Source organism: Puntigrus tetrazona, chromosome 1, assembly GCF_018831695.1.
Source record: "Puntigrus tetrazona isolate hp1 chromosome 1, ASM1883169v1, whole genome shotgun sequence".
In the NCBI taxonomy this organism is placed as follows: Eukaryota; Metazoa; Chordata; class Actinopteri; order Cypriniformes; family Cyprinidae; genus Puntigrus; species Puntigrus tetrazona.
In genome coordinates this window covers 16,182,865-16,208,907 of record NC_056699.1, presented here as the reverse complement: position 1 = coordinate 16,208,907, position 26,043 = coordinate 16,182,865, and the positions used below count along the sequence as shown (strand labels likewise).

The following is a 26,043-nucleotide window of genomic DNA, read 5'->3' as shown; positions in this document are numbered from 1 at the left end:
GCGGGACCTAACGGCATACGTCACCGTTTCGCTTCCCGTTTATAAAACAAAAAAATACAATTCTAATTAAAATAATACAATATATTTCTCTATAAAATGTATTTGTTTTTTTTTGTTTTTAGTCAATATTTGTTTCACTACTTTCTCTGATCGACCATAATTTCGCATGTTTGCTGCTTTTATGATGAAACGTGTAAACGTTAACGAATTAACGGAGCGGTAAAAAACAATAACAAACAACGATTACAACAAGGAGAATTTAAATAAAACGGATAGTTATTTTTAATTAAGAATGATTTACAGATATATATCATTAACACATTTACTGCTTTGATACACTGGATTGAATCGTTGTTGATATTAGTTATTAATCCGAACACAGCATAAATACATTTCATGTCATATTCCAAGGATGAAATAAAGATAGGTTGTGTAACAAATAAAAGAACATTTTATCTAAAACATAAAAATAAGTATAGTTTTATATTATATTTTATCATTTATATATACTTTTATATCAATTTATATTAATACAAATATTGTACAATTTAAATGAAAGAATTATTACAAATAATACATTTCCAAGCTGTGGGTTTATTGCAGGGGTTTGCTGCCCCCTGGCGTTTATGATTAGACATTTCTTAAGAAATCGAAGTTGGTGTGGTTATTTTTTTGTTTCTTTGTTTTATTTAGTTTTTTAAATACAGACTGGGCTGGGGGGGAATTTAACGAAAAGGTTTGCCCAGTTTTAAGAAGAGCAGCACTGTAAAACAGTTTGCATTCTTTGTTATAATTTAACTATCTGCACTCATAGTTACTGGCCTATACTCCTGTATAGAATCAGATACCATTTCTATTCCATTTTCATGCCAGCTGTTCCTCACTTTCACGTAGCTTTTAACGCACAATGTACTCCATCTAAATAATGGTTAGACCTATAAATCGATCAGGTCAGATTACATTTACCGTTGCATCAAGATAAATTGCAGTGACAGTTCTTTTAAAAAACAACCTGCCTGCTTATGAAACAGTGGAGTAATTACACCATAGTGTATAATGCATGAGCTAGATATGGTACACTAACCCATCCTTTGTTAATGAGAGACCTTTTCCTCTTTTCATCTGCTGGCAGAGATACACCAGAGACAGCAGGCAAATGTCAACCTCGTCACTTGAAAAAAAAAAAAAAAAAAAGGACACTGGTTCTGTGTCGTATGTAATGATAGACCTCACATTTTTACTGCTCTGTTCACTTCCTTCCTGAAATGTTGGAGAAGTGTGAAGATATAATTCCAGCAAGTGCTGTTACTGTATATGATTAATGCTAAAGAATCAGCAAGGTTCATTAACGAGATACAGTACTATTTCTTGTTTAGAGAAAGCATATATTGGTTCTCAGGGCTCCAGGAGAAGTATTTAATCGCTAGTCACAGATGGATGATCGTACACAGCTCTCTGTTTGGCTGAGAGATGATCTGGAGAGGGATCCAAAGACAGGGTGGCGTTTCTGGCTCGGGTTCACGGTCACCATCGCGCACATATTTAGAACCAGCATCTCCAAATGCTTTCCAAATAGAAAAGACCGAGTCTGATCCAAAAGACCAGATGAAAATGAAAATGAAAATGCATTGCAGGAATATACTAAGTGTCTAAGGACACTTCATTTAATACATTTAACTGTAAATAAATAAATAAATAAATAAATAAATAAATGTAAATTAATTTGTATGTGTATATATATATATATATATATATATATATATATATATATATATATATATATATAGATAGATATAAAAAATACAAATAACATTTTTAATTGGTACTTTTTTTTTAAATTATTTTGTCTTCCTCAATATTTCATGGTTTTTTTTATTTAGTTTTATTTGAGAAATTCCACACAGAAGACTGCAGTAGGGCAAACATTAACTATTAAAAGAACCAGGCCTATCTGGTGTAGAAAGAGGATGGGTTAACCTAGATATGCATTTACCCTTATTGTGCTTGCTTGATTTGGTGTTATGAAGGGTCTAATGAGACATTCTCGAAAAGAAATGGCAAGAAAATATAAATAAAAATTTTTTACCATGGGGACTTTACATTTTGAAAACTCATATCTTTATCTTCCTTTATCTAGAATGTACGCATGTGAAATTTATATAGCTTTATAGCTAACTATATGGAAATATCGCTTTTAATAAAGGGCAATGTCATATTACATTCCTGTATTGGATCTGTGTACACATAGGCTTGCTCTTCCAGGAAAATCCTTTGATTTTTGATCAAATTGAATTCAAGCACGTCCTCTTTCCAATGATTTCCTAGCATGATGCTACACTGAGAAGTTTGGTAACACTAATTTAAGGTGTACATGTACTTACTGTTACAATAACAATTAATTAAGGATAATTACATTCAAGTAACCCCAAGAGAATCCATAATTCTAAACTCAGCATGTATATTCAGTACATGTAGTTAATATATTACTCAGTTCTTACATGTATAATTACGCTGTAACAAGGACACTTCAAAATAAAATATAACCAGAAGTTCAGAAATCATACCACTGACACGATACCTGCAAAGCTGCTGTGCTCATAGTACAACCGCTGAACAATTTTATATTACTTTCCCTATTTCTCTCTTTCTCCCTCTCTCGGTGGTCTTTATAACATTTACAACATAAATTAGATTAATTGTCTTCAAATATGTTCTAGATGTATGCAGTTTTCAAATGCGAGCCACCACATCGGCCGAGGCAATTCATTTATTTGAAAAGCTAATTTTAACATAATTGCAATTATGAGGAGGCAGGGTTATGGTTAAGGTTTATTAAAAACATCATCAACCTCTTCAGGAAGGCAGCTGCACGTAATTGAAGAGAGACAAATTGAAGCTGCTGCTATGTGCTCGACAAGCACCTGAGATTCCTGCACATTAGGCATTCAAGAGAGAGGATAGGGCTTCAGACGTAGCCATCATTGCAGTAGTAAGAGAAGGTGAATCTGTCAATGGTACATCAGAAATTGAAATTGGGAATGTCTCCATGGTGACACACACACACACACACACACACAGGCACGCACACATACAGTATCCTGGCCATGATTCACGATTCACATCCAAGGTTATTCTCACTGGCTGTCTCTAGATCAAGCCAGCTGAGTCAATCTATTATTCATGATTCAGTTCACATTCTCAACAGAATTCGCCAAAACCTGTAGATCATCTGACAGAACAGGAACTGTTCATCCCGGTGGAAGAAAATGGCCCTTTAGCTTGGCTGCTGTATAATAAGGTGATGACTGGCCATGCGAGGTGTAATCTGAAAGGCCTGAAATGAGCCTGAGATCTAAAAGTGAGAGCGGCATTAAAGAAAGTAGAGAGATGAGTAAGGCAGAAACGCTGATCAGAGGACAGACTGATAAAAATAGAGGCGAGCAGACGGGACTGTGGGAGAAAGAGTGACTCAGAGTCAAAGGGCTATTCAATAAAAGCAGCGCCGATTAGAGCTGGAAAACAATGAGCGATTACAGCCATAGCGAGAGATTAAAGGACGTATTATTACCACAGCATATGTATGAATATATATATAGATCTCTGTAGTATTTCTAGATGTCTAGGCAAAGTTGTTACGCTGACTATGTTAAAAATACCCAATACTCAAAATGACAGACACTATATATATATATATATATATATATATATATATATATATATATATATATATATATATATATATATATATATATACATTTTTGTTTTTGCTCAGAAGCTTTTCTCTAGACTACCTTAAACCTTATGTGTTCAATTTCTAAAGAAAATTATATCTGCAATCAATCTCACAACAATGAACCCAGTTAACCCAAAAAGGAAACTTAGTTGTAAATGTACTCACCCTCAGGCCACCCAAAGATATAGACGAGTTAGTTTCTTCACGGGAACATGTTTAGCGTCACATGCTCAACGGGTGCCGTTGGGATGAAGCAACGGCTTTAAAGACTTGATGGATTTGTTTCTTGCAAATACACCGCTTTTCACGTCACAGGACAGTAATTGACGGACCGGAGCTGTGTGGATCACGTTTGTTGGTTTTTGTAGTGTTTTTATCAGCTGTTTTGATTCTCAGTCCGATGGCATCCGCTCACTGCAGAGGATCCATGTCTGAGCGAGTGATGTAATGCTAATTTTCTCCAAATCCATTCCAATTAAAAAACAATCTAATCTACATCTTGGATAGCCTGAGGGCGAGTAAATCTTCAGCAAATTGTAATTTCTGATTATTTCTTTAAGGCATAAAGCAAAAGTTCATAATATAGATTTACTGCAGGGGGCGTGCAACAAAACATGTCTTATGGCATGGCAAATGTCAACATCATTATCTCCATTCACTGCAAGACACAGCACCATAGGAGAGGGGACGGAAACGTACATTTCCAATCGAAACTCATCAAGACAGAATAACTCACTAAATGTTATGTAGAACAGAGAGACCCTCAAGGGAATCAGATATCATTTTATCTGGCTGAACGAAGAGAGCTGTATAATTCATGAAGAATTCTCTGGTAGATTGTTAATTGAGCAGGGCCGGGTTTTTTTTACACAGGACCAGCGATACTAGCAGCACTAATTGGCCTTCCAATGTCCCTAGAGGAACAGAAGGAATAAGGTGTGTGTGTGTGTGTGTGTGTTTATAAGTAAGTGTGAGTCAGAGCGAAAGCAACAGAAGGACGGATAGACAGAAAGAAAGAGCAAACGCATTATAATTTCAACCAAAGGCTGAAGCACACAAACCCATTGATCCTTCAAAAGGGAGACATGCATGCTGAAAATCTGGTTCAAGGTTCTTCACAAGTTCATAAGATATTAATGCTTGCGCTGTATACTTCTTACGTGATGCAATAATAGAAAGCGTCAAAAGTAGTGCAAATAGCAAACAATACATTTTTAATCAGCAAGGTACGTCAGTGCATGTCTATATCAAGGTTAAATAATTTTACTTTTCAGAAGCACTAAAAAATAAACTAAAGAAGATTTTGCAGAACGCAGTCATCACAGCAGAATGACTGTATTGTTGACTGTACTGTGGTGTTTAAATGCTCAAAACTAATACTAATTTTATTACTTAAGCATCAAGCAAACATGATCATTACTCAATTAAGCCAAAAACTCCGGTTTCTAAAAATCTGACTTAAATAGTTTACATAATCAATTGCTAATTGTTAATTAAAGTTAAACTAAATACATTTTGGAAGCAAGGAGAAGACCGTGTTTATTTTAAATTGACAACCGCGCAAAGCATCGAAACTAATTTCGAAAAATGAAAAGAAACATCATGACCTACATTCTGTAATTCATTGCACTCTTGTCTGTCAAGGACTCGGATGAGAATTCACAGTGTTGTGCTGTGCAGAATTAAATGCAGCATGACAAATGGCACAAGTGAGCATCTCAAGTCTTTCTTGAAGAGAATAGCACACTGTGAGGGGAAAAAGAAAACGGTTCTACCGCTATAACAGTAGAACTGTATCATTACTATAGCAAAATACTGTCAAAACTGTACCTGAACAACCTAATTAAGGAGTTCGGGGAAGTTGAAAATTACATGCAGGTGTGTTTGAGCAGAAAATGTGGGAAGGTAGTTTTTAAGGAGCAGGCAATCTCTGTTGTTTTGTATGAATGCAATCCAGACATGCTATCCAGCTAGCGTTCACATGCGACTTGCAATATAACTGTGTTGCTTACATCCAGATATGAATCCTCTCCCAAAGCCCCATGGGATAGAAAAGTGTCCTTGTTTTATGAATACTGTGAATTCATACATACTGCTCACCTATATATATATATATATATATATATATATATATATATATATATATATATATATATATATATATGGTGAGGAGGTGCATATTCAGATGTAGAGACTGTCTGGCACCATTCTAATATGTAACACCCATTTCAAAATAGTTTTTTAAATACCATTGTTTAATCCCATATAATTAAATAATCCACTCTCAGATTCCCCTGTTGTCACACTTTAGCCTGTGCTACCACCGGACTATTTGAACCCTTTACAGACTTAACCGATTTCTTGTTTGACCCTTGTATTTAATGACCTGTCAGCATCTTTTGTGTATCCGATCAATGATAGATTTTTCATACTCAAGTAAGGTCTGCCATATGGTTGAGTCAGCTGAATCAGATAAAAAAAAAAACTCCCAGACATCTTTATTTTGATAAATAGATGAAATAGTTGCGCTACTAATTGAATTTGTAGATACCTTGATGAATTTATTGACTGAATCCGTTACGCATTTAATGAAATAACGAAATAACGTCATTTAGGACAATTTTTAAGGTCATGTTTTTCGAAGACCGTAAGATCAAAACCCAAAAATATAAATGCATCTGTTTGCGTTAAATTATTACCTTTTCCCGACCATCCTTTTTTATAGTTCAGAAGAACATCTATCCCATATCTTGGTTTAATATTAAATTAGCTCGAGTATTTAAACAGACCTGATTTGTAAGTAAACGCGATCAATTTCTTATCATGCATCTTGCTACTTAAGCAAAACATTCTTAAAATGAAGCCAGCTGTTTTTAATACTAAACCGTGATGCTAAGCATCACTCTGGTCTGATTTCTGATTCTGCAAAGAGCCGACTACACACAGATCCATTTGTCACTTCTTAGAAAAGTGTGTTTCTTTAAGCTGAAAGAGAGCGCCATTTCTACAGAACTCTAAGAATCTGTCAGTCACACGACTGAACTTAAGCTTTTTCCTATAAGACTTCAGAGAAAAAAAAACCCATCAGCCAACAGTTCCTGAGCCGCACAGACCGTTAAACCCAGAGACCTGACCTCTTTTGTATCTTTCTAAGCGTGTGTGTTTGTGTATACATGTGCCAGTGTGTACATACAGTACGTTTGCGCTCGAATATTCAGTAGACATGTATGAGTGCAGAGCAGCTCGTCGGTTAGATCTGAGATAATCCTCCTTCAAAATACCTTTTCCAGCTGAATGCTTCTCTCTTCTTCACAGCTCAGCTTGTCAAAGAAACCTGTCTGCACATCAGTGCTCACAGCTGGGTGCCTCTTTACATACGAGCTGGGATACTCTCCAGAGCTGCAAGCACTAAAGCCTATATGTCTTTATTGTTTCAGAGTCACACTTGTCTCGTTGCTGATTAGCCAAGGTAGAAAATGTCTGTGAGTGTTTGCGGTTGCTTTAACACAAACTCCTTCAATGTTATAAATATCAGCATGGCCTTCCCTTTGTACCTAAAAACTGTTTAAAAGGTACTACTAGTATAGATCTCACTAAATGACTCCTCGACACATTTATTTAATTCTTATAATCTTACAATTGTTTTCTTTTTTTAAGATTTGTTCCTTTAGAGGTTAAGTTTTGAGGTTAAGCTTTTTGTTTCTTGTTTGAATATTAAAAATAATGTAGTCGCTGCTGCTATTTTTCCTTATTTATCATTTTTTGTAGTTCACGACATGCATAAATGACAACACCAGCAATAAACAGCGTTGATTTTGCCGTAATTAGGAATTAGGAAACGATAAATTCAGTTATAATCATAATTTCACTTTGAACAGCTCTTTAGTAAAACGTGATTATTCAGCTAAATTCAAACCTGTTATTTGATAACGTCAGGCAAATTTAAACTAATAGGATTTGCTGAATATTAAGACCCTTTAATTATATAATAATAATGATAACAACGACATTTCACTCAATATAAGAGCTATTTGTAAGTTATTGCATTTTTTTGATATGGGTTGCATTTTATAATCTGCAAACATCAGTTGTTTTCATAAATGATGTGCTATAACAGCTAAATTGTAGCTGTTTGTTTTTAAAGTACACTGATATGGGGTTAAATACGACCCAGCGCTGGGTAAAATATGGACAAGCCCAGCCGTTGAGTTGTTTTGACCCAGCAGTTTGGTTACTGTCCAGGAAGTTGGGTGCTTGTCCACATTTTACCCGCTGCTGGGATGTATTAAACCCAGACTTTTATGCGAAAGGTGGTTTACTGAACAAAGATGCGGGCTGGTTATCAGAAAAGCGGGAATGACTGCTTTGCGCATCGCGTTCATCACACTGTTCTCCATTCAGTCATAAATGGCTCTCACTCTTTATCAATCTTCTGTGAACTTCTCACTCTGCTAACAACAGTCAAAACTGAGCCGTCGGTTCACACATGACTGGCTCTCTTAGCCTTGGTTTGGGCTTTGCGTGGCTCTTTATCCCTGGTTTACCTTCTTCTGTCACCATGGCTTATCTTCACGGGAGTGTGGAAGAGCCTGTGAGCCACCGCTGCTCCTCCTATAGAACACGCACCCGGCCATTCATTACCATGGCTTTACCCATCATTCCAGTCAAATCTGCAAGAGCTATAGTAGCTGCTACGCATGTGCACGTGAGTGTGACCTAGACAGTGAGAAGACATTAATTAGATATTGGGAGAGGATTCTGACCACGATTTTCGCTTTTAAGATTAATAATATCATTTCCAGAATCCGCTGAAGGTTTACTCGCCCCCTAGGTCATCCGAGACGCAGATGAATTTGTTTCTTAATGAGGGACAGATTTACTCACCGGTGGTTTCTCTGCAGTGGATGCCGTCAGAATGAGCGTCCAAATAAGATGAATGAAAACATCACAATAATACAATCTCCATGACTCCTGTCTAATATCTTAAGTGTAAAACTGCATGCTTGTAAGACATAAATTTCTGCCAAAATCCAAGTCTTCTGGTGAAAAAGAGAATCTTACATTAACCTCCCACATTAAAATTTAACATTTTGGACTATTTTTGATTGTAAACTGTGATTTCTCTCTTGATTCAGACGAGAACAGCGTGAAAAGAAGGATGGTCGGATACAACAACGACAGTTGAAACACATTATTGATGGATTTGCTTTTTATTGATTCTGAAAATAACTGATTCTGAAATTTTGTGAGTTGCTTGGACTCTCAATGAAGGCACCCGTTCACTCTAGAGAATCAACTTGTTAGCAGGAAATCACATAATAATAATAATCACTTTTCTAAATATCTCTACATCTGTTCCCGTGAAGTAGCCCAAATCTTAGATGACCCGAGAGTGAGCATAGATTTTTGGATCAAGTTTCAATTACACTTAAACTGCAAACTAAACTGGTCAATAAAACGAAACCAAATTAGCCGTGAAACAACATTTCTTCAACAAAATGATCCTACGTACTGCAAATATGACACGCTCATGTTTCAGTTACTTTGCTGAATGCTGTTCAAAGCCCTTTTTCAGTGCTGTGTTAACGAATGCCAGCAGTATCCCGAAGCCAGTTAGCTCAGAAATCTCGTGGGATATTTAAATCTATGAATTTATTTTAAATGTCTCTGCCTTTTGTTAAGATAAATAACTAATAAAATTCCTGAAACCCAGCGGGCAATTGCCAAGAAATGTTTAAATAACAAATTGTCTTTTTCAGCACGAAGAGAAATGTTTTTTTCCTGGCACGTATAGAAGAAACGCTGAGATTTCCAAGTTGAATTTCTTCTTCACATCATGGGTGAAATGGCTCACAGCCAGTGAAAGATACAGGCCAGTCTGCCAGGGACAGTTAGTGTTTCTGCAAGACAAATGTCTCTGTCTATTCTGTGTATTTCCCTCAATTGTCTCAACTTGTTGGGGAATTTATACTTAGCACTGCTTGGGCAATCCTTTGCCCTACAGGAAAAATCTTTACTCTTCTTCTTTTTTTTTTTTTTTTTGATAAGTAGAATCTATTTTGACAGAAAGTTTTTATTTTATCATTTGGCCAGTATAATATTTATAACAGATATACTTTTGTCGGTGTAACATAATTCGTTTTAATAATATAAAATCGTACCGTTGACCTGAAATTGAACTGGACATTGCCCGATGAATCACATGTCTGACAAACTTTCAGTGCATGTTAGAAATTTGTCATTTTAATGGGAAAAGTAAGTCAGCACATGGCGAAGGTAAGTAAATAAAAGGTTAGGCAAAAAGCAGTAAATACAATTTTAATGTAAAATATCCTCACTTGTGTTGTTTAATCTGATTGGAGGCCATCATTTCTTATTAATTAATATGACATGAATACACTATATATAATTAATCTAATTTTTTTTATTATTTATTTTTTTCTTTTTGAGTGTATTTCATGTTACTAATACTCATTTCTAAATTCTGCACTATATTCTGTATAAATTGTAAAAAAAAAAAAAAAAAAATTAATAAAAAAATAAAGCAAGTGTTTTCAAAAAATGTTTTTGTCACGCTTTCATCGCTGTGCCACTTTATTCTGCGTTCTTGTTGATTTGTAAAATGTGCACACACAAACATTTACGCATTGTTATATTTTTGCCATTCTCATTCATTTTTCAGCATTCATTTAAAAACGGGTTCACGGTTTCGACTAAAAGCAAATGCACTAAAACGAGACCAAATGGCACGACGTGGATGGCAAAAATATTTCCTTATCACTCCTTTTCTGGACTTTCGAGAGATATCAAACAAATAATCCATTTACGTATAGGCCTTGTTTTAGATTCAAATATTGTTAGACTTTACGCACTGTATGTATATGTGTATATTTTTTAATTAGCGCATCCCAGTGTAAATCCCGATGGTGTTTGTTTCTGTGTGTGTGAGTTTTGTCTTTATGTTGTCATCACAGTTGCCGGAAAGACAAATTTTGATGGACTTTAAGTCATCGTGTGGCCATCTGTTACGCCACCTGCATCATTATCGGTGTGTTTTACTGTAACAGAATTTAATAGCTTATAGGAAACCGTGCAGTAACAACTATATCAAGTAACTAAAATGGTCTAATACTATGGTAGTATTATTTAGTATTGTTCAACAAAAGCCTTTGAATCAGATGAAAAACGTCTGAAGCTGCAATCGGACCCAATCATCCCAAAGACTGATTCCTACAGTGGAAATTTCTGCACGTGGACTTAAAAGTTTACTTGATATCTTCTGCGGTGGAGTTCATCGGGTTTATCGTCTCAGAGGAGGCGAGGAGAGCGACGCTGGTAACACTGACCTAGAAACACATGCTTGTGAGCAGGTCTCACACGACGAGAGCCGAAACCAGATCCGTCTGTGGCTCCCGCAGACCGCAAGATCTCCTCAGGTTCGCGTTAGAAAAACTTCGCGTTTGAAAAGCTGGATTTTGAACCCCGCTGGATTCCCGGGCGGACCGAAGCGAGCTCTTTATTTATTACGCAGCGCAAATAGTAAGGACGTGATTTGCTTGCATCACTCTCTCGGAGGGAGACGGGCCCGCGCCTGGGAGCTGTCCCAGGCAACATGGTGCTGAAGCCGCAGCGAGAGCGAGCATCCTCCGGCTTTACTGACGATCTTCATCGTAACAACTCGTGTTAGACAGATCCGCACAACGCCTGTCGAGCGGCGACGCTTCGGATTACCGCGCAGGAGACGCTTCAGAGATCTGATTCAAAGGAAAGGCGCTAGATGTGACAAAACGACGGACCGTGAGCAGCAAAAAAATTAAAAAAATTTGCTCGTCGTCGAAAGCGAAGCTGATTCTTCTCTGGACTGGTTTTTCGAAAGACACGTCTGACATTACGCGGGACAGCGAGATAAACTGCCTCGGGATTTCTGCGACGAGGGCTGGGTGTTTAAGGAGACAGGCAGCCTGCGCTAAACAAAACGCTGGCACCTCGTATCTTTTCGGAGGGGGACTCGTTCGTGAGCGGTCGGGACTGAAACGCGAGATGAACGCCAAGGACGATTGCTGGATAATTGGCAAGATCGGGGCAGGATTTGGTTTCGCGCGGCACACTTTGCGTTCGCGTTAACACCATTACGCGGTAGTCGCTTTTGGGTGATGGCTAATAAGCGAGGACGGTGCGAACGAGAACAGAGATCGTGTAGGCTGCTGTGCGTCGCAGACTTCGATTTGTTTCTTTATTAGACAAACCGAGGCTGCCGTCTGTTTTGGCTCTGCTGACGAATAGCCAGCGTTTGTGTTTTCCTGCTTTTGACGAATAGATGCCGCCGGCGAGAAGAGCACCTCGGGGTGGGAGCTCCTTTGTCAGAAGCTGTTCGCGGGAATCCCCGATATTTCCCATTCAAAATCCGAGCCCGATTGGAGCGTTTGTCAGAATAAGGTCAGCTGTTGTTAACGCCCTGAGTGGTTAATGTTTGGTCAGGTAACCTAAAACGTGCTTATAATTAACTACTTCGGATTCAGCATTGGGTGACGAACGGGGTTACTAAAGGGTTACCACTTTTGACAGCTACTATTAGCCTACATGTGCATGTGTACGATCGTCAGCTTCTCAATGGGAACCCCGGCGCGACCGCGTAGCTCTCAGAACAGTAAGTTGAAAATAAACACCGTCTCCGTGTCCAAACGGTCGGCGGAGTGAGGCGAGCAGAAAGCGGCTTCGCTCACAGGTGTCTTTTCCTCGCTGGAAACCAAACAGTAAGTTCTGTTATGTGACCTGCTGGAGTCCAGTAACAGATAGCCTTAGCATTATAGGCCGTTTAAAAACATAGACCGCCTTTCCATTATTCATAAGACGGGCACATGTTGTTGGCTATCGGTGTCATTGTATGGTGTTGGGGATTGTTGAATCGCAGACCGATGCTGCGCCGCCAGGGCAAGCAGAAAGGCCGCTGTTGCGTCTTGTTCAGTGACCTGAAGGTTTTCCTACTCAGGCCACCGGCACCGCCACCCGCCTTCACACCCATGAACGAACTAAACGCGGAGGGCAATGCGACGAGCAGCGCCACGGAGAGCCACTCTTTAGCCAACGGACATTATCAGCCGGTAGCAGCGGGTGAGGCTGCGGACACGCGAGGGAGCGAAGACTGGACTCACAGCGGCGTGGATTCGCCGAGGACCCTGGACTGCTGCAGCTCATCCGAGGATTGCTCTAAGGAGAAGCTGGACGAGAGGTTATCTCTGAACAGCTGCACGGACAGTGGAGTCAGGACTCCTTTGTGTCGGATCTGTTTTCAGGGCCCTGAACAGGTATGGAGTCCACACGCGGATGCACTTTTCGCGCGTGCCCAATGTTTATTGCACCCGGTTGCTCTGTTACAGGCATAGGCTACACTTTGACAACTCCGCTTGCTGTAATTAAAAAGTCCAGGTTCCGGTGGTGCCAGTGTGACACCCCGCGGTGATAAGTTCATCGAGCTTTTAAGAGCACTTAAAAACGCAATCGCTGATGAAGAAACTCGAGCTGAAACCCTGACAGCAATTACTGTGTCACATTAAACGGATGAAAACAAAGATTTTGTTATAATTGTGCGTTTTCACAGAGAGGTGCGCCGCGTGAACGTCTCTGCATATACAAGGGGACTCAAAAAGTATTTGGACACTTAAGATGAAATGCATGTCTGGCATTGCATCGCTTGATGAAATGTCAAAACAAGAGCCACATATTTAAAGATAGAAGTGCACTTTGCACAAAAAAGGTTGATATTCAAAATTGCTTAAAATATGACTTAAAACAGACTTAAAAATGTATGAACATGAAGCGGCATTTATTTTAAAAACAGAAAGCGAGAGCTTTTTAAGGAACATTTCGCTTTTAAACGGCAAAGACAAAGAAACACTTGTCGTGTGACTAGATTACGTAATGCAATCAGCGGCATTTATTTAGAAAAAAGATAGCACAAGTACATTTTAAAGCATAAGAGAATGTAATGCAAATCATTTGGATACTTTCTTAGTGGACACTAGTTGAAACTGTAGGTAAAGTGGCAGTTCATCCCAATAGCAAAGATTCCATATTTATTTATCTCATGCTGGTCTTAATCTCACGATGTTCTAAATCTGTATTACTTATTATGACTTATATTTCAAAGAACAATTTTTGTTCAGTCATAAAACTCAAAACGTTGGATACCATTGACTTTCACTGAATGAATAAAAAGCACTCACATTTTCAAAAATACATTCATTCGAGAAAAAAGAAAAGAAATAACAATCTGACTTCATACATATAATCACCTAAGGGGCAGTTTGCAAAAGTAATGGGAAAAATGAAAAGATCTCTGTTCGAGCAATGAATTCCTTCCCATTACACTTGATATTTTGTTATGGAAATGTGTCTGGATACCGCCAGTGAGATTCCACATCATCGCTGCTGTTCCTGAAGTGATTTGTCCCATAAATCTAACTGTTACTCTGCCCCAGTGGTTTAACGACAGTGGCATTTATCCACAGCTAGGTGATTTGTTCTAATGGAATGCACCACATGACTCAAAGGTCAAGGGTTTGAACACAAAACATTGATCAAAGATTGAGCAGAACATTATATGACTGGCGTACGGACGCCCTTGTTGACCGGCTTGTCGTTTGGCCTTGTTTCATCTGTATAGTTTCGCGTTTTTAGCATCAGAGTTTATCGCTCTGTCCTCTTCACGGGCCAAATCAGCCTGTAAATGCATGTGAAATTGTTTTATTTTCTCTTTCTCTCCCCCACGTCTTATCATTCTCTCTCTCTCTCTCTCTCTGTCGTTTCCTGTCTCTCTCCTTTTCACTTTCCCCAAGTCTCTTTCTCTTTCCTCTTTCCATTAATGTGGGCTGTGGCAGAGTTGTGTGGCTGCGGGCTGATGGATGGGCCTGTGAGTGTAATGAGAGCTGTGTAGAGAGCAGATGGGACTGAGGAGATTCTCTTCGCTCTGACTGAGCTGTGTATATGTCTCAGATCCAGACACACACTCCCTCTCTTTCTCACTCTCCTCTCCACTGTATGCTTCCACTTTCTCCAGCTGCCTCTTCTTTTTCTTTCACTTTCAGAACCCCGAGCCGTAGATAAGGAAGGTCTCCTGTTTTCCCAAACCCAACTGGGAGGACGAGAACAATTGTGTACACAACGCACGCAGGAAAAATTACATGCTTGGAAAGAGAAATAATAGATTTCTCTTTCTCCACTTGTACTCTTGCTCTCTCTCGCCCATAAAACCACTGAGAAAAAATGCCTTGGACCTCCTATGGTCTTATTTTAATCTGCGTGAAAACAAGAAATGGATGGTCACAGATGCCGGAGGTGATTTGGGGAGCATAACTCTTTTTCCCACCCTGCTTGACATCGTTTCACCTTCATCAGAGAGAATAATTGGGCAACATGTCCACGTTATTGGACACGACTCAGACTAAATCATTAATTTAGTGTAGCATTGTTAAACTGTATGAAGTGGGAATGTGGCTCCTTTGGCTTTGTACTTGGATAAATCTTTCTTCCGTGTCTTTATAAGTCATTTGTCAGTACACACTGAAACCAAAAGAATCTTATCTCTCTGGCAACTTAAACACAATACTAATAGCAGCCAATGGGCGGGGACATATTTGACGTTTAATTATTAGTTTGATCTTGGACCAATAAGATTTATGTGTGATACTGCAGAAATAGAAATTGACAAAATGCCCTGTGAAAATGCCAGTATTTTTCCGCCGAAGTAGTTTGAGCTCATTTTAACTAGACCAAAATGACATATATATCACTACTCAGTATGTTGTTTACCAAATCAAAGAAATCTAAAGAGTATTTATAGTATAAAACATGCGGTGGTGGGGGTGGTTAGGTGTGAAAAACTCTATACCCAACCTCCTCTAAATGTTTGCACTTTCTTTCCTGCTATTCCGTTTGCTCTCTCTCTCTCTCTTTTTAGAGTTTACCTTTCAGTTATTTGGTGCTGCAGAACGCTGAGGATGTGAAATCTGTGTGACCCACATTAATATGTCATTCATATGAAACATGGTCACGTCAGTGTTACCAGAAGAAATATAAAAGCTGTAATTTACGGCATTTTGAAAGTGTCATTATACGCCAGTAGTGAAAAATAGCAGAAACTGACATAGTCAGCATGACTAAAATTCCTTTTAAAGAATTGAATGCACAAGCAACAGTGAATATAGAATAGTGTGGCCATGCTGTGCCCTCTTGGCACCCCAAAATGAAAATCACTGTCTGTGCCAGAATAAACTCATTACTTATCTTCACCTAGAGTGGTCTGGCCATAGGGAACACCGGGACTAGTCTCAGTGGGCCAGTCAGCTCAGTTGACAAAACCGGTTTAAACAATCATTACAAAGGAGGAATAGTTCTGGCATTCCCATAAAAAGGTTCTTATTACATGTGTGTTGTAGAGAAATCATGAATCGTTCATAATAAGATAATAAGACCTGTATATATGTGTATATAAAGATATAAACGGTGGCTAACAGTCAGCATGAACCTGGCGTATATAGTCAATAATATAGTCAATATGCCTAAATATCAACTAGATTCACTTCCCTCCACAACACTTTGTTGGACAGTATCACCTTTTTTTCTTGGAGTAAATGTATCAAAATATCTTTGAATTATAATTCCTTTCTGATTGGGGTAGAATGAGTAGGCCTACCTTTTGCTGCAGAAAATGTGACCAGAATAAACATCTCTAGCAAAAAACTAAACCAAACATGCTTCAAATTGTCAACGTAGAGAAAGAAGGCTGATGTAAACGCTCACATGGATGATGACAGTCTGAGCTTGCATGAGTAATATTTAATTTCACAACTGTACTCTGTTACAACTGTACTCTACATAATAAGGAAAATACAGTGAGAAATGCCTTACTTTTCTACACACCCGAGTCATTATAAAACCCCATTCCTTGATTCTGATTGGTCAGCAGCTGTGTTTTATTCATGATAAAGCACGATACGCTTCGCCCAACTGCTCTGTGTATCACCGAGCAGCAACCATAGTCAATAAAACAGCATTAAAACTGATCCATGTATTGTGTATTTCCGCAAAATTTTATTTATTTAATGAAGTATGAGGGACCCCTGCTGCATGTTTTTCATTTTTAGGCCACGCCCTTCCCCATCTAATAAACACTCCTCATGCCTAGATATGTGTGCATGTCTTTGTGAAAGACGGCAGTTTCCGATGTTAGAAGGGAATATTATGATATCTGTTAGCTTTCTGTTTCAGGTACGATTATATATGTCCCTATGTCCATCACTTTACGCTGTAAAGATGCTTGCAATCTGTCGCTATGCCTCGAATCAGTCTGTTTTGAAATGAAAAGACGGAAAACAGATGCTGAGAGATAATTTGCTTCAAAAATACATATATTTTTAGTTGTAATGTTGTTTATTGTGTTAATGATTTGTTTATGACACAGCACTGCTTCGAGTACCTTATTGCTTACTCATAGGTTGTATGTGAACCCGCAAAACAGAGGGATGGAGCAAAGGGGAAAGGTTAAGAGGTAGAAATAGGGCTGGGCCTTAATTAAAAAAAGAATAGCCAATCACTTTGAGACTTTAGTCTTTGCAACGTTTTTCAACAAATAAGCTGATTATGGAGAAACGTTCTATTACCACAGAATATTGCCTTTGCTCTCTGCACATGATGTGGAGGGGAAAGATATTTTGGCCACAAATTAAGAATTGGTTCCTATAATGACAGATTAACTAAAACGAGGGAAAGAGTCCTTTTTTTTTCTCTCACACGTGAGGGTCTTGTGCTCTACCAGCTAAACTAGCTTAAAAGCCACAGCAAGTACCCTTTAACATCTTTGTGCTTTCTGCATGAACGAATCATGTTTTTAAATGACTTGATTGAGTGAATGTTTCAATGATTTGCTCTTAAAATGACTGAATAATTTTAACAGCTGCTCGATTTTTTCCTGAATGAATTGTAAGTGGTTTTGAGCAACTTTAAAATAAGCTGTACATCCCCATCCCAAAGTGATGTTATAGAATTATTGTGAAAAGTCTTAGATTGTGTTGTTTACCAGCATTGGAATGTCGCTCGTCCAATTGAGTTGATGACTACAACTAATACTATATACTATACTTACAGCATACAGTTTATGGCCTCTTCATAAATAGTTCTAGTTATGTTCAGTATTCTGAATTCATTATTTTTTGTTTTTAATATTTTTTTCAAAGTTTGTATCGTTCCTTAACAGTGCTTAGTCATTTGTTTCCAAACCCCTACTTTGCCTTGGGTGTTTCGAAACTTTTGGAGGACACTGTAATACAAAAGAAAGATTTGTATTATATGCAAGCAATTTCTAATACATTTGGGGTTGTTTTGTGCCGGTAAACATCTCTGTCTGTTTTGAGTCCCAGTCCATCCTTGACTGCAGCCACTTTTACCAGCTACCAACACTACATCCTTCTCTAGCAGGCTGTCTGTGTTTAATAGAAAAAGATCTAGGCTAAAAAGAATCACTTAAAATTTGCATTGCAGTACGCTTTTAGAAAGCACATTACACACAGTCCAATGCAAAAAGCAAGAGAACTGCAATTCTCTCTCACCGTCTCACTTTTTCACCACCCTTCAAGTATGCTAATGACAGGAAATACGATTTATTTTATCGCCGCTCAGGGCTGTTTACAAGGATTCTCTCTTTCATTTCTCTCCATCTCACACTGGCCTGGGCTTGCTGTCTCTTTTCCTGTTTCTCTCCTTATTTTCTGTCCCTTCGTGCATCTTTAACTCACAGAGTCGTGCATAGGTAGTGCATCCTTCTCATTACAAAACACCCTGCTTGGTTCTTACCGAGGGCTCATGTCTTTCTGCTACCATGAATGGGCTGCTGTGTAACGCTGACCCAACATCCAGCGCGATAAATTGAGGCTGCGCTCACCGCCGAGGGCTGTTAGGGGTCATGTATAAAGGATCGGCCATTCAGATTGTATTGATAGTTCTGCTTTAATACCACAATTAGATAAAGTGGCCTCTTCCCCCACTCTGATGAGTCGCACTCTGATCTCCCATCACACATCTCTGTTGCACAACGTATCATTACAACCCCAAACCATCAGTGATTATGTATAATTAGTGTAGAACAAATCGAGTGAATCAGAATTTACTCGACAAATGGATGTACATTCATTTCCAAAATCTCCGCATCCTCGGATTAGACTCATTATAATGCATGTCAAATGAAATCAGAGGGACTTTACGCTGGGAATTAGCCGCATTCAGTTTTTAATGCTCTGCAGTATGGATATTTGATCACTGATGAATCAGTCGAGCGAATCTGAATAGCATCGTCCGCATTTGATACAGGTTTCATAACTGTGGAACTAAACTGCATCAAAGACGCAGATTTCCCCAAAGCTAATGTAATCTGTTTAGAGCAGAGACTAGTGCTGAGATTAAGGCCTAACATGGTAATCCTGTTAATTGAAGTTTGTTCATGACGGATGAAATGACACACACACATTCATACTGTGTTTGTCAACCTGGAGTCTCGTAAGAAAATCTAATCCTCTCAGAGAGAGAGAGAGAGAGAGAGAGAGAGAGGAAGTGACAGAGCCAGCAGCGTAAATGGCCTTGACTCAAAACACACAATACACATATAAACACAGCAGTGGTTGGATAAGTGGGCCAATAACCACAAGACTGTGACGTTTAAAGCAAAATCCAGCTGTTTTCTTCATTGTAAAACATTCGGCTGCATCTCAGCAATAAACTACATTTTAATGCATATTCATGTAGAACACACTTATTTTAAAGGTTAACATTTTTGCTCAATTCATTACTATTTTGTTGTAGTGCAGAAGAGACTTCTTTCAAAACTAAAAATTTCTGACCCCAAATGTTTGAATGATCAATCTGGCTGGTATTTTATCATAGCTAAGACTTGGCCATGAAGAGTTTCTTTTTAATACATTTAAAATTAATATTCCAGGTCTTGCTCAATTAATACATGATTCATAAAGTTGATTATTACAGCCTTTTTATTATAACCTTTTTTCCTTTCCAAAAGAAAAAATTCCCCTTGGAAACTTCTGTTACTGTGAAGCAGTTAATGTTAAAGAATCTCACTATTTCAAAAGCATAGTCAAAAGACATAAACAGTACGCATGTTAATTTGATTAATTATATGGTTCCGGTATCTATCTACAATGACAGTGTTTCAGCAGAAGAAATAATGAGTGCTTCTATAAAATTACAAGCTTCACATTTCTGGTTTTAAATCCTTCCAAAATTGATCCATCTACACGCAGAATATTCCTTTAAGCCGAATATGTAAAGATGCAAATACTGCTGAAGCACAGGTGTAGGGCACTCGTGATATAAGGAGCTGTGGTGCTCATGGGGACCCGAGATCAAGTCTGATCTGGGTCGTGTCCTGAACTCATTCCCCTCTCCCTCTCTCCATTTTTCTCGCAGCTCTCCTCTGTCCTATATAATAGAGGGAAAAGTAATTAAAAAATGCATATACATATACTTGCAAAATATGTATAAGACTTACTAGCTATTAATTTGTAATAAATTGTTAATTTATAATAAATATGTTAATCAACTTACTAGCAATGTTTGTGTTTTGTAGAATTCATCAGAGGTTTATAGTCAGAAATGGTAATCTTTTCCTGGAATGACACAAACATACACCCACACGCAGTGAGTTCAGCAACAACATCAGCAGTGTTACAGACAACAGTATGTAATCTGATGACCACTGTACATTTAAAAAGTGTTCTTTGGATGCATATGACATATTTCTAATTTGATTCTCATATGTGAACACATGTGTGGGGAAATAAAGAATATGCTGACAAATTAATGTATGTATATCTGTAGTATTCTTACAGCTGCAATGGCACATCATGTTTAGGGTTGCAGAAATGTCGCCACAATAACAAACGCTGTAAAACTCATGGACATATTTTAAAGATTCTATGCCATGAAAGATTGCACATACAGTACTTTTGAAAACCCAGTGTTTAGGTGATACTGATAAGCACTCGTCATCACAATTGCAAAGACAGCTTTCTTCTTTCGTGAAGGAGTTTGGTGTCAGCGTCTCTGTATTCCAGTTGGAACGTTAAAGGATGTAGAACAAAGACCTCAAAACCAAAGAGATATTCTTTAGAAGTTATGACTTGTCCACTTCCTCCTAAAACACCTAATTTAAACACGCCCCCAATTCTCTATGTCACTGTGTTATTTTCATAGCACCTTCCAAACACTGTAGTGTTGTTGCAGGCGCCATGTTCTGGAGATGCTGTGCTGTTCATTGTGAAAGTGAAATTGCTCTGTTTGGGCCTCCAAATAAGGATACAACTAGAAATCAGAGGTTAAGTTGTATTTACAACACTGTTCCAGATCAGTTCAATCGAAATATTAGAGTGTGTGCAACATATTTTATGGAGAACTATTTCATGATCCTGGAGAGTAGCCTATCCTGGCTGTGCACAAAGGCTGTTTCTATAAAGTGAGGCAATTCCAACTTTGCAAGGACAGTCTGGCACTTCTGGCTCACAGCCTGTAAGTACCTAGGTTTTCACTGACTATTCAAACATGAGTTTTGAGCAGTGTAGAGTAGTGCTTGTTTTTTGTCATTTCTCTTATCACAAATGCAGACATGGTATGAGGCGCAATGCAACGTGAAACATTAAAACAGTATAAATCATGATAGCGATTATGTCTCCATTGCATGCAACAAATGCCTCGTTTATTGTTTTTGTGTCGTGTTGAGTACGCCCACACCAGCCCACCACCTCTCATGGCGGGCAATTCCAGAGTAGTGGTGAGTCCAGCAGCCAAATTCTGCATCCGAGGACTGGGTAGCTCTCGGCCACTGCCCAAACCACACTGCACCCGCTCCTTATTGTCCCTCCTGCAGGTGGTGGGCCCAAGGGAGATCGGCCCCACATCACTCATTCAGTTTGAGCCTCGTGGGGTAAGACTCAGCCACCAGGCACTCGCATGAGAGGAGTCTTACCTGGCTCAGCGTCACAGTTTTTTTTTTCACAAAGGGTTTTTAGACCATTCTTTGTCTGGCCTGTCACCTAGGACCTATTTGCCTACGGAGACCCTACCAGGGGCATGTAGCCTGTTGGCATATGGCCCCTGAAAATATAGCTTCTGAGATCATTCAAGCATTTAAACTCCTCCACCACGGTAAGATGGCAGTCCTGGGAGAGGACCTGTCGTTCTGCTGGGGGATTTCAACGCTCACGTGGGCTATGCTAGTGACAGATATGGAGGTGGACTCCACCATCACCCGGGCTGAAGCCAAGGTAGTTCAGAGGCTCCTCAGTGGCAAGGCACCGAGAGTGGATGAGATTCACCTTGAGTACCTCAAGTCTATGGATTTTGTGAGGCTGTTTTGGCTGAAACGCCTTTTACAACATTGCATTGAGGCTGGTGTCAGTGCCTCTGGACTGGCAGACTGTAAGATGAAACGCTCGATTTACCGGTCAATCTACGTTTCACTCTCAGCTATAGTCATGAGACATGGGCCATGACCGAAAGGATGAGATCCCTGATACAGGTGGCTGAAATGAGTTTCCTCTCCTTGGGTGCTCCCTTAGAGATAGGGTGAGGTCACTCGGGAGGAGCTCGGAGTAGACCGGCTGCTCCTCCACATCGAGAGAAGCCAGCTGAGGTGGCTCAGGCATCTGTTCTAGATGCCTCCTAGATGCCTCCCTGGTCCCCTCTAAGACTGCTGCCTGCTGCCTGGACTCTGATAAGCAGAAGAAGATGGATGGATTTATTAAAATAACTGATTATGTTTGTTTATAGTTATTAATTTTGTAATTAAATTACATAATGTCATTTCGTGTAACTAATTACTCTCCAACACAGATTGTTTCTGCATTTGTGAATGATCAAATCATGTTGGATTCATAAAAAAACCTGAAACACATCACACACTTATTAACCCCTGCATATCTTGCTTCAGCATAGCAAGAAATTTGACTCTTGAAGTATAAACAGCTTCAAAACACATAAGGAAATTAATGGCAGTAGCAGCAATAGCTCAGAGTGCCTAGACCGTCTGAACGGGTAGAAATGCATTACAGAATTTGGAGTTTAAATGTTCACACGTTGCCAATATGTCAGAGATAGCGAGGGCTGACAGAGACGAGGTGAGAGGTGGAACCTTGAAAAGGAGAGGATGTGGAAACACACTAGCCTTTTATTCTACAGAGTAAATGATTCTGATTTATTGATGTTAATGTAGTGATAAATACATATGCTTTAAATATAGCTTAACTTTTTTGATATCATGTTCAGTGCTTTGATACAATATGTATTGTTAAAAGCACTATATAAATAAAACTGATTTATTGATCATTGCTTGTCCGATTAAATGTTCCCTTTGTCACTCATACTGTGGTTGTTCTATGGTTAGCATACATGTATTTCAAGACATTTGTCAGGTTTTTGACCTTAAAATGCTCTTTTGTCTTTGTGTCTATGAACTAGGGCTGCACGATTCTTTTTCCATGGGAATCGAGATAACAATTCTCTTATCTGGAGTAACAAAAATAATGAAAATAGTGTATTTTCTTTATTTTAGACCCCTTAAAGGTTTTAAACATAAGAGGATGTTAATGTTTATGAATAAAAATAACTAAATAGAGCCTGTGCTTTCAGCAAATGTATTTTGTTTTTTTATATAAATATTACAACAATTACATACCTCACACAGAGCTTGCACTGTCATAGTGTTCGGAAATACGCATGCATAATTTAAATGCATAATTGCATGAAATCAGATTAAAAAATAAAACAGTTTAGATAAAAACGCAGCATCACGGTTGTCTGAAGCAATGAGCATGAATCTGTGTTGTCAGTCAGTGGTTTCCCATCATGCTTTTGGTCAGCACAGTTGGTGGAGAGCAACTGCGCTCGACTGCTTGACCAAAAGCATGATGGGAAACTGCTGACTGACCCTCCATAGACCCTCCATAGACAGCCTCCATAGACAGCAACACAAATGAACTATATCAGTAAAACAGTCCATGTGACATCAGTAGCTCAACTTCAGTTATGCGACGCTACGAGAATCCTTTTTTTGCTCAAAGAAAACAAGAATAACACAATTTTCTCAAACACTCTTCTCCCCATAGTACTTCAGAGAGCATAACAGCGCATACGCACTTATGAACATAAACAATGCATCAAATATGTTCTTAAGTACTTTTTAAAGATTTCATTTATATTGACATTTTACTAATGCCAAAATAAATGATTAAAAATGATACGTCCTTGAGCCCACGCACTAGATATTTCACATCAGTTATTAATATTAAATAAATTAATATTAAGCAAATATTGATTTTGACCTTGAAATGTGGCAAATGCATTTTTCTGATGATGAAAGTGCATGACGACATGGTACAATGAGTTCAAAAGGTGTGTAGTTGGCCTGTGCTGTAGCTCTGCTTTTTGCTTTCGGTAGTTTTCTTGTCAGATTATACCTGGATCATTCACCACACTGAGTTTCGGTAGGTGTTACAGCATGAGCAGGGAACTGATGTGTGAGTGAATGTGTGAGCATGTGTGGGCATGAACGTGTGTGTTATGAGCCATTTTGCGCCTGTACAGAAGATTAAGAATAGATGAACATTTCAAATTTGCATCAGTTGTCAGAGGGAGTAATTAAATCAACCAGATTATGCAGAAATATTAATGAATGATAACCTGAAACCAGTGGATTAGAAACCCAGAAATGGCTTGTAGGTCTGTTCTGATGCAGACAGCAGTGAAAACAGCAATAGCAATGCTATAGGCGCAATGGCTAAATAAAAAGTTTCATCAGCTGACATGTTAACATCAAAAATCATGTGACTATGTCAGAATCCAAAATTTTGTCAGCCTATAGACTTTGGCTTATCCGGCTGTTTTTGTGTTGCGTCAGCACTTTTTTAATGTTATACTGTATCTGGGTGCTGAAACAAGATCCACTGACAAAAACCATCTTGAGGTGTGAGCAATTCACTGCTATGGCGAAAATAATCAAACAGCAAGAAATGATAAAAATCTATTCAACTAATCAGTATTTTATGTATTTATTTATTTTATGAATGCAATGTATTCAGGGCTGAAAGTACAGAAAACTTTCGCTGTGTTTCATTTCGTTTCTGTAAACTAAACAGACTTCAAAATGCACTTTGAAACACTTTGCACTTAAAAGTGACAGAGGTCAATCTGGGAGAATGCAAAGACACTAATGTTTTGATCAGGTCCTTTTTACATTTACACTAGCCTTGAATAGTCTGGCCCAGGTCTAGACTGGAAAACAGTCTGGTTTTTATAAAGAGGTCTGCAGACATACTGATATCACCTCATGCTCACAAGCTCTTCAGCAAGTTTCTTGCAGGGGCCAGAAAGCTGGCAAAGAATCAGATATTTACAAAAACACTTTCATTTTAACTTGTTCACCCAAAAATGAAATTTAGTTGAAAACGCTTACCCCCGCAGGCCAATCTAAAGAGTTTGTTTCTTCATGTATATCTAGCATTGCATCACTTGCTCACCAATAGATCTATCGCTTTGAATGGTGCCACATTACTCCAGTCCATCAATTAACATATTTCAAAGGGAAAAGTTTTTAAGAAACAAATCTATTATTAAGATGATTTTAACTTAAAACCATTGCTGCCGACCAAAATACGAGACCATAATCCATAATAACACATGATAAATGAGGATGATAATAAAATGATGGAATTGTTTCTCAATCTTATCACTAAACAAGAAATTAGTTGAACAAATGAGAACAAACGAGAGATGCTTTACTCTTTAGTCAGGGGCAATAAACTCTTCTATTCATTCTTCTTTGACGTTTAAGTTCTTTGTCCTTGTCCACAGGAGCTGGCAAACTGCTGTCTCATCTCATTTTGTCTACAGCTGAATCATTTGCATAAACACGTTTGATTGAATGAGATGCAATCAAATATGTAGGCATAAATGTATTTGAGAAAACTAGTGTATTTGAACCGTTGCCAGACACGCTCACTCCAGTCTGGATCTGGACCACAGATTGCTAATTGATGACCTCAGCGTGCTGTTGAACTCACTGCTGAACTCTCTGATGTATCGAGCAGCACAGCAATTTCATCAAAATCAATTGGAGAGCCATAAAAAATGATCGACTTTCTGCTAGGTGTTTCTGCACCTTACAAGTGAAACTGCAGAGCTATAATGAGTTCCTCCAGAGGTTGCATCTGTTGGCTGCATACCCACAATTTGATCTCGCAGTGATGTCACCATGA

General features: G+C 38.6%; 1 protein-coding gene across 1 annotated transcript in view; it reads left to right on the top strand.

Moving 5' to 3' along the window:
* The first annotated feature begins 10,644 nt into the window (after positions 1-10,644).
* Positions 10,645-26,043, top strand: part of march4l (membrane-associated ring finger (C3HC4) 4, like) — a 38,377-nt gene continuing 22,978 nt past the window's right edge. Inside the window, exon 1 of the mRNA XM_043240150.1 lies at positions 10,645-13,038. Coding sequence (XP_043096085.1) covers positions 12,592-13,038 — 447 coding nt within the window. The 5' untranslated portion in view covers positions 10,645-12,591. The remainder of the gene's footprint in view (positions 13,039-26,043) is intronic.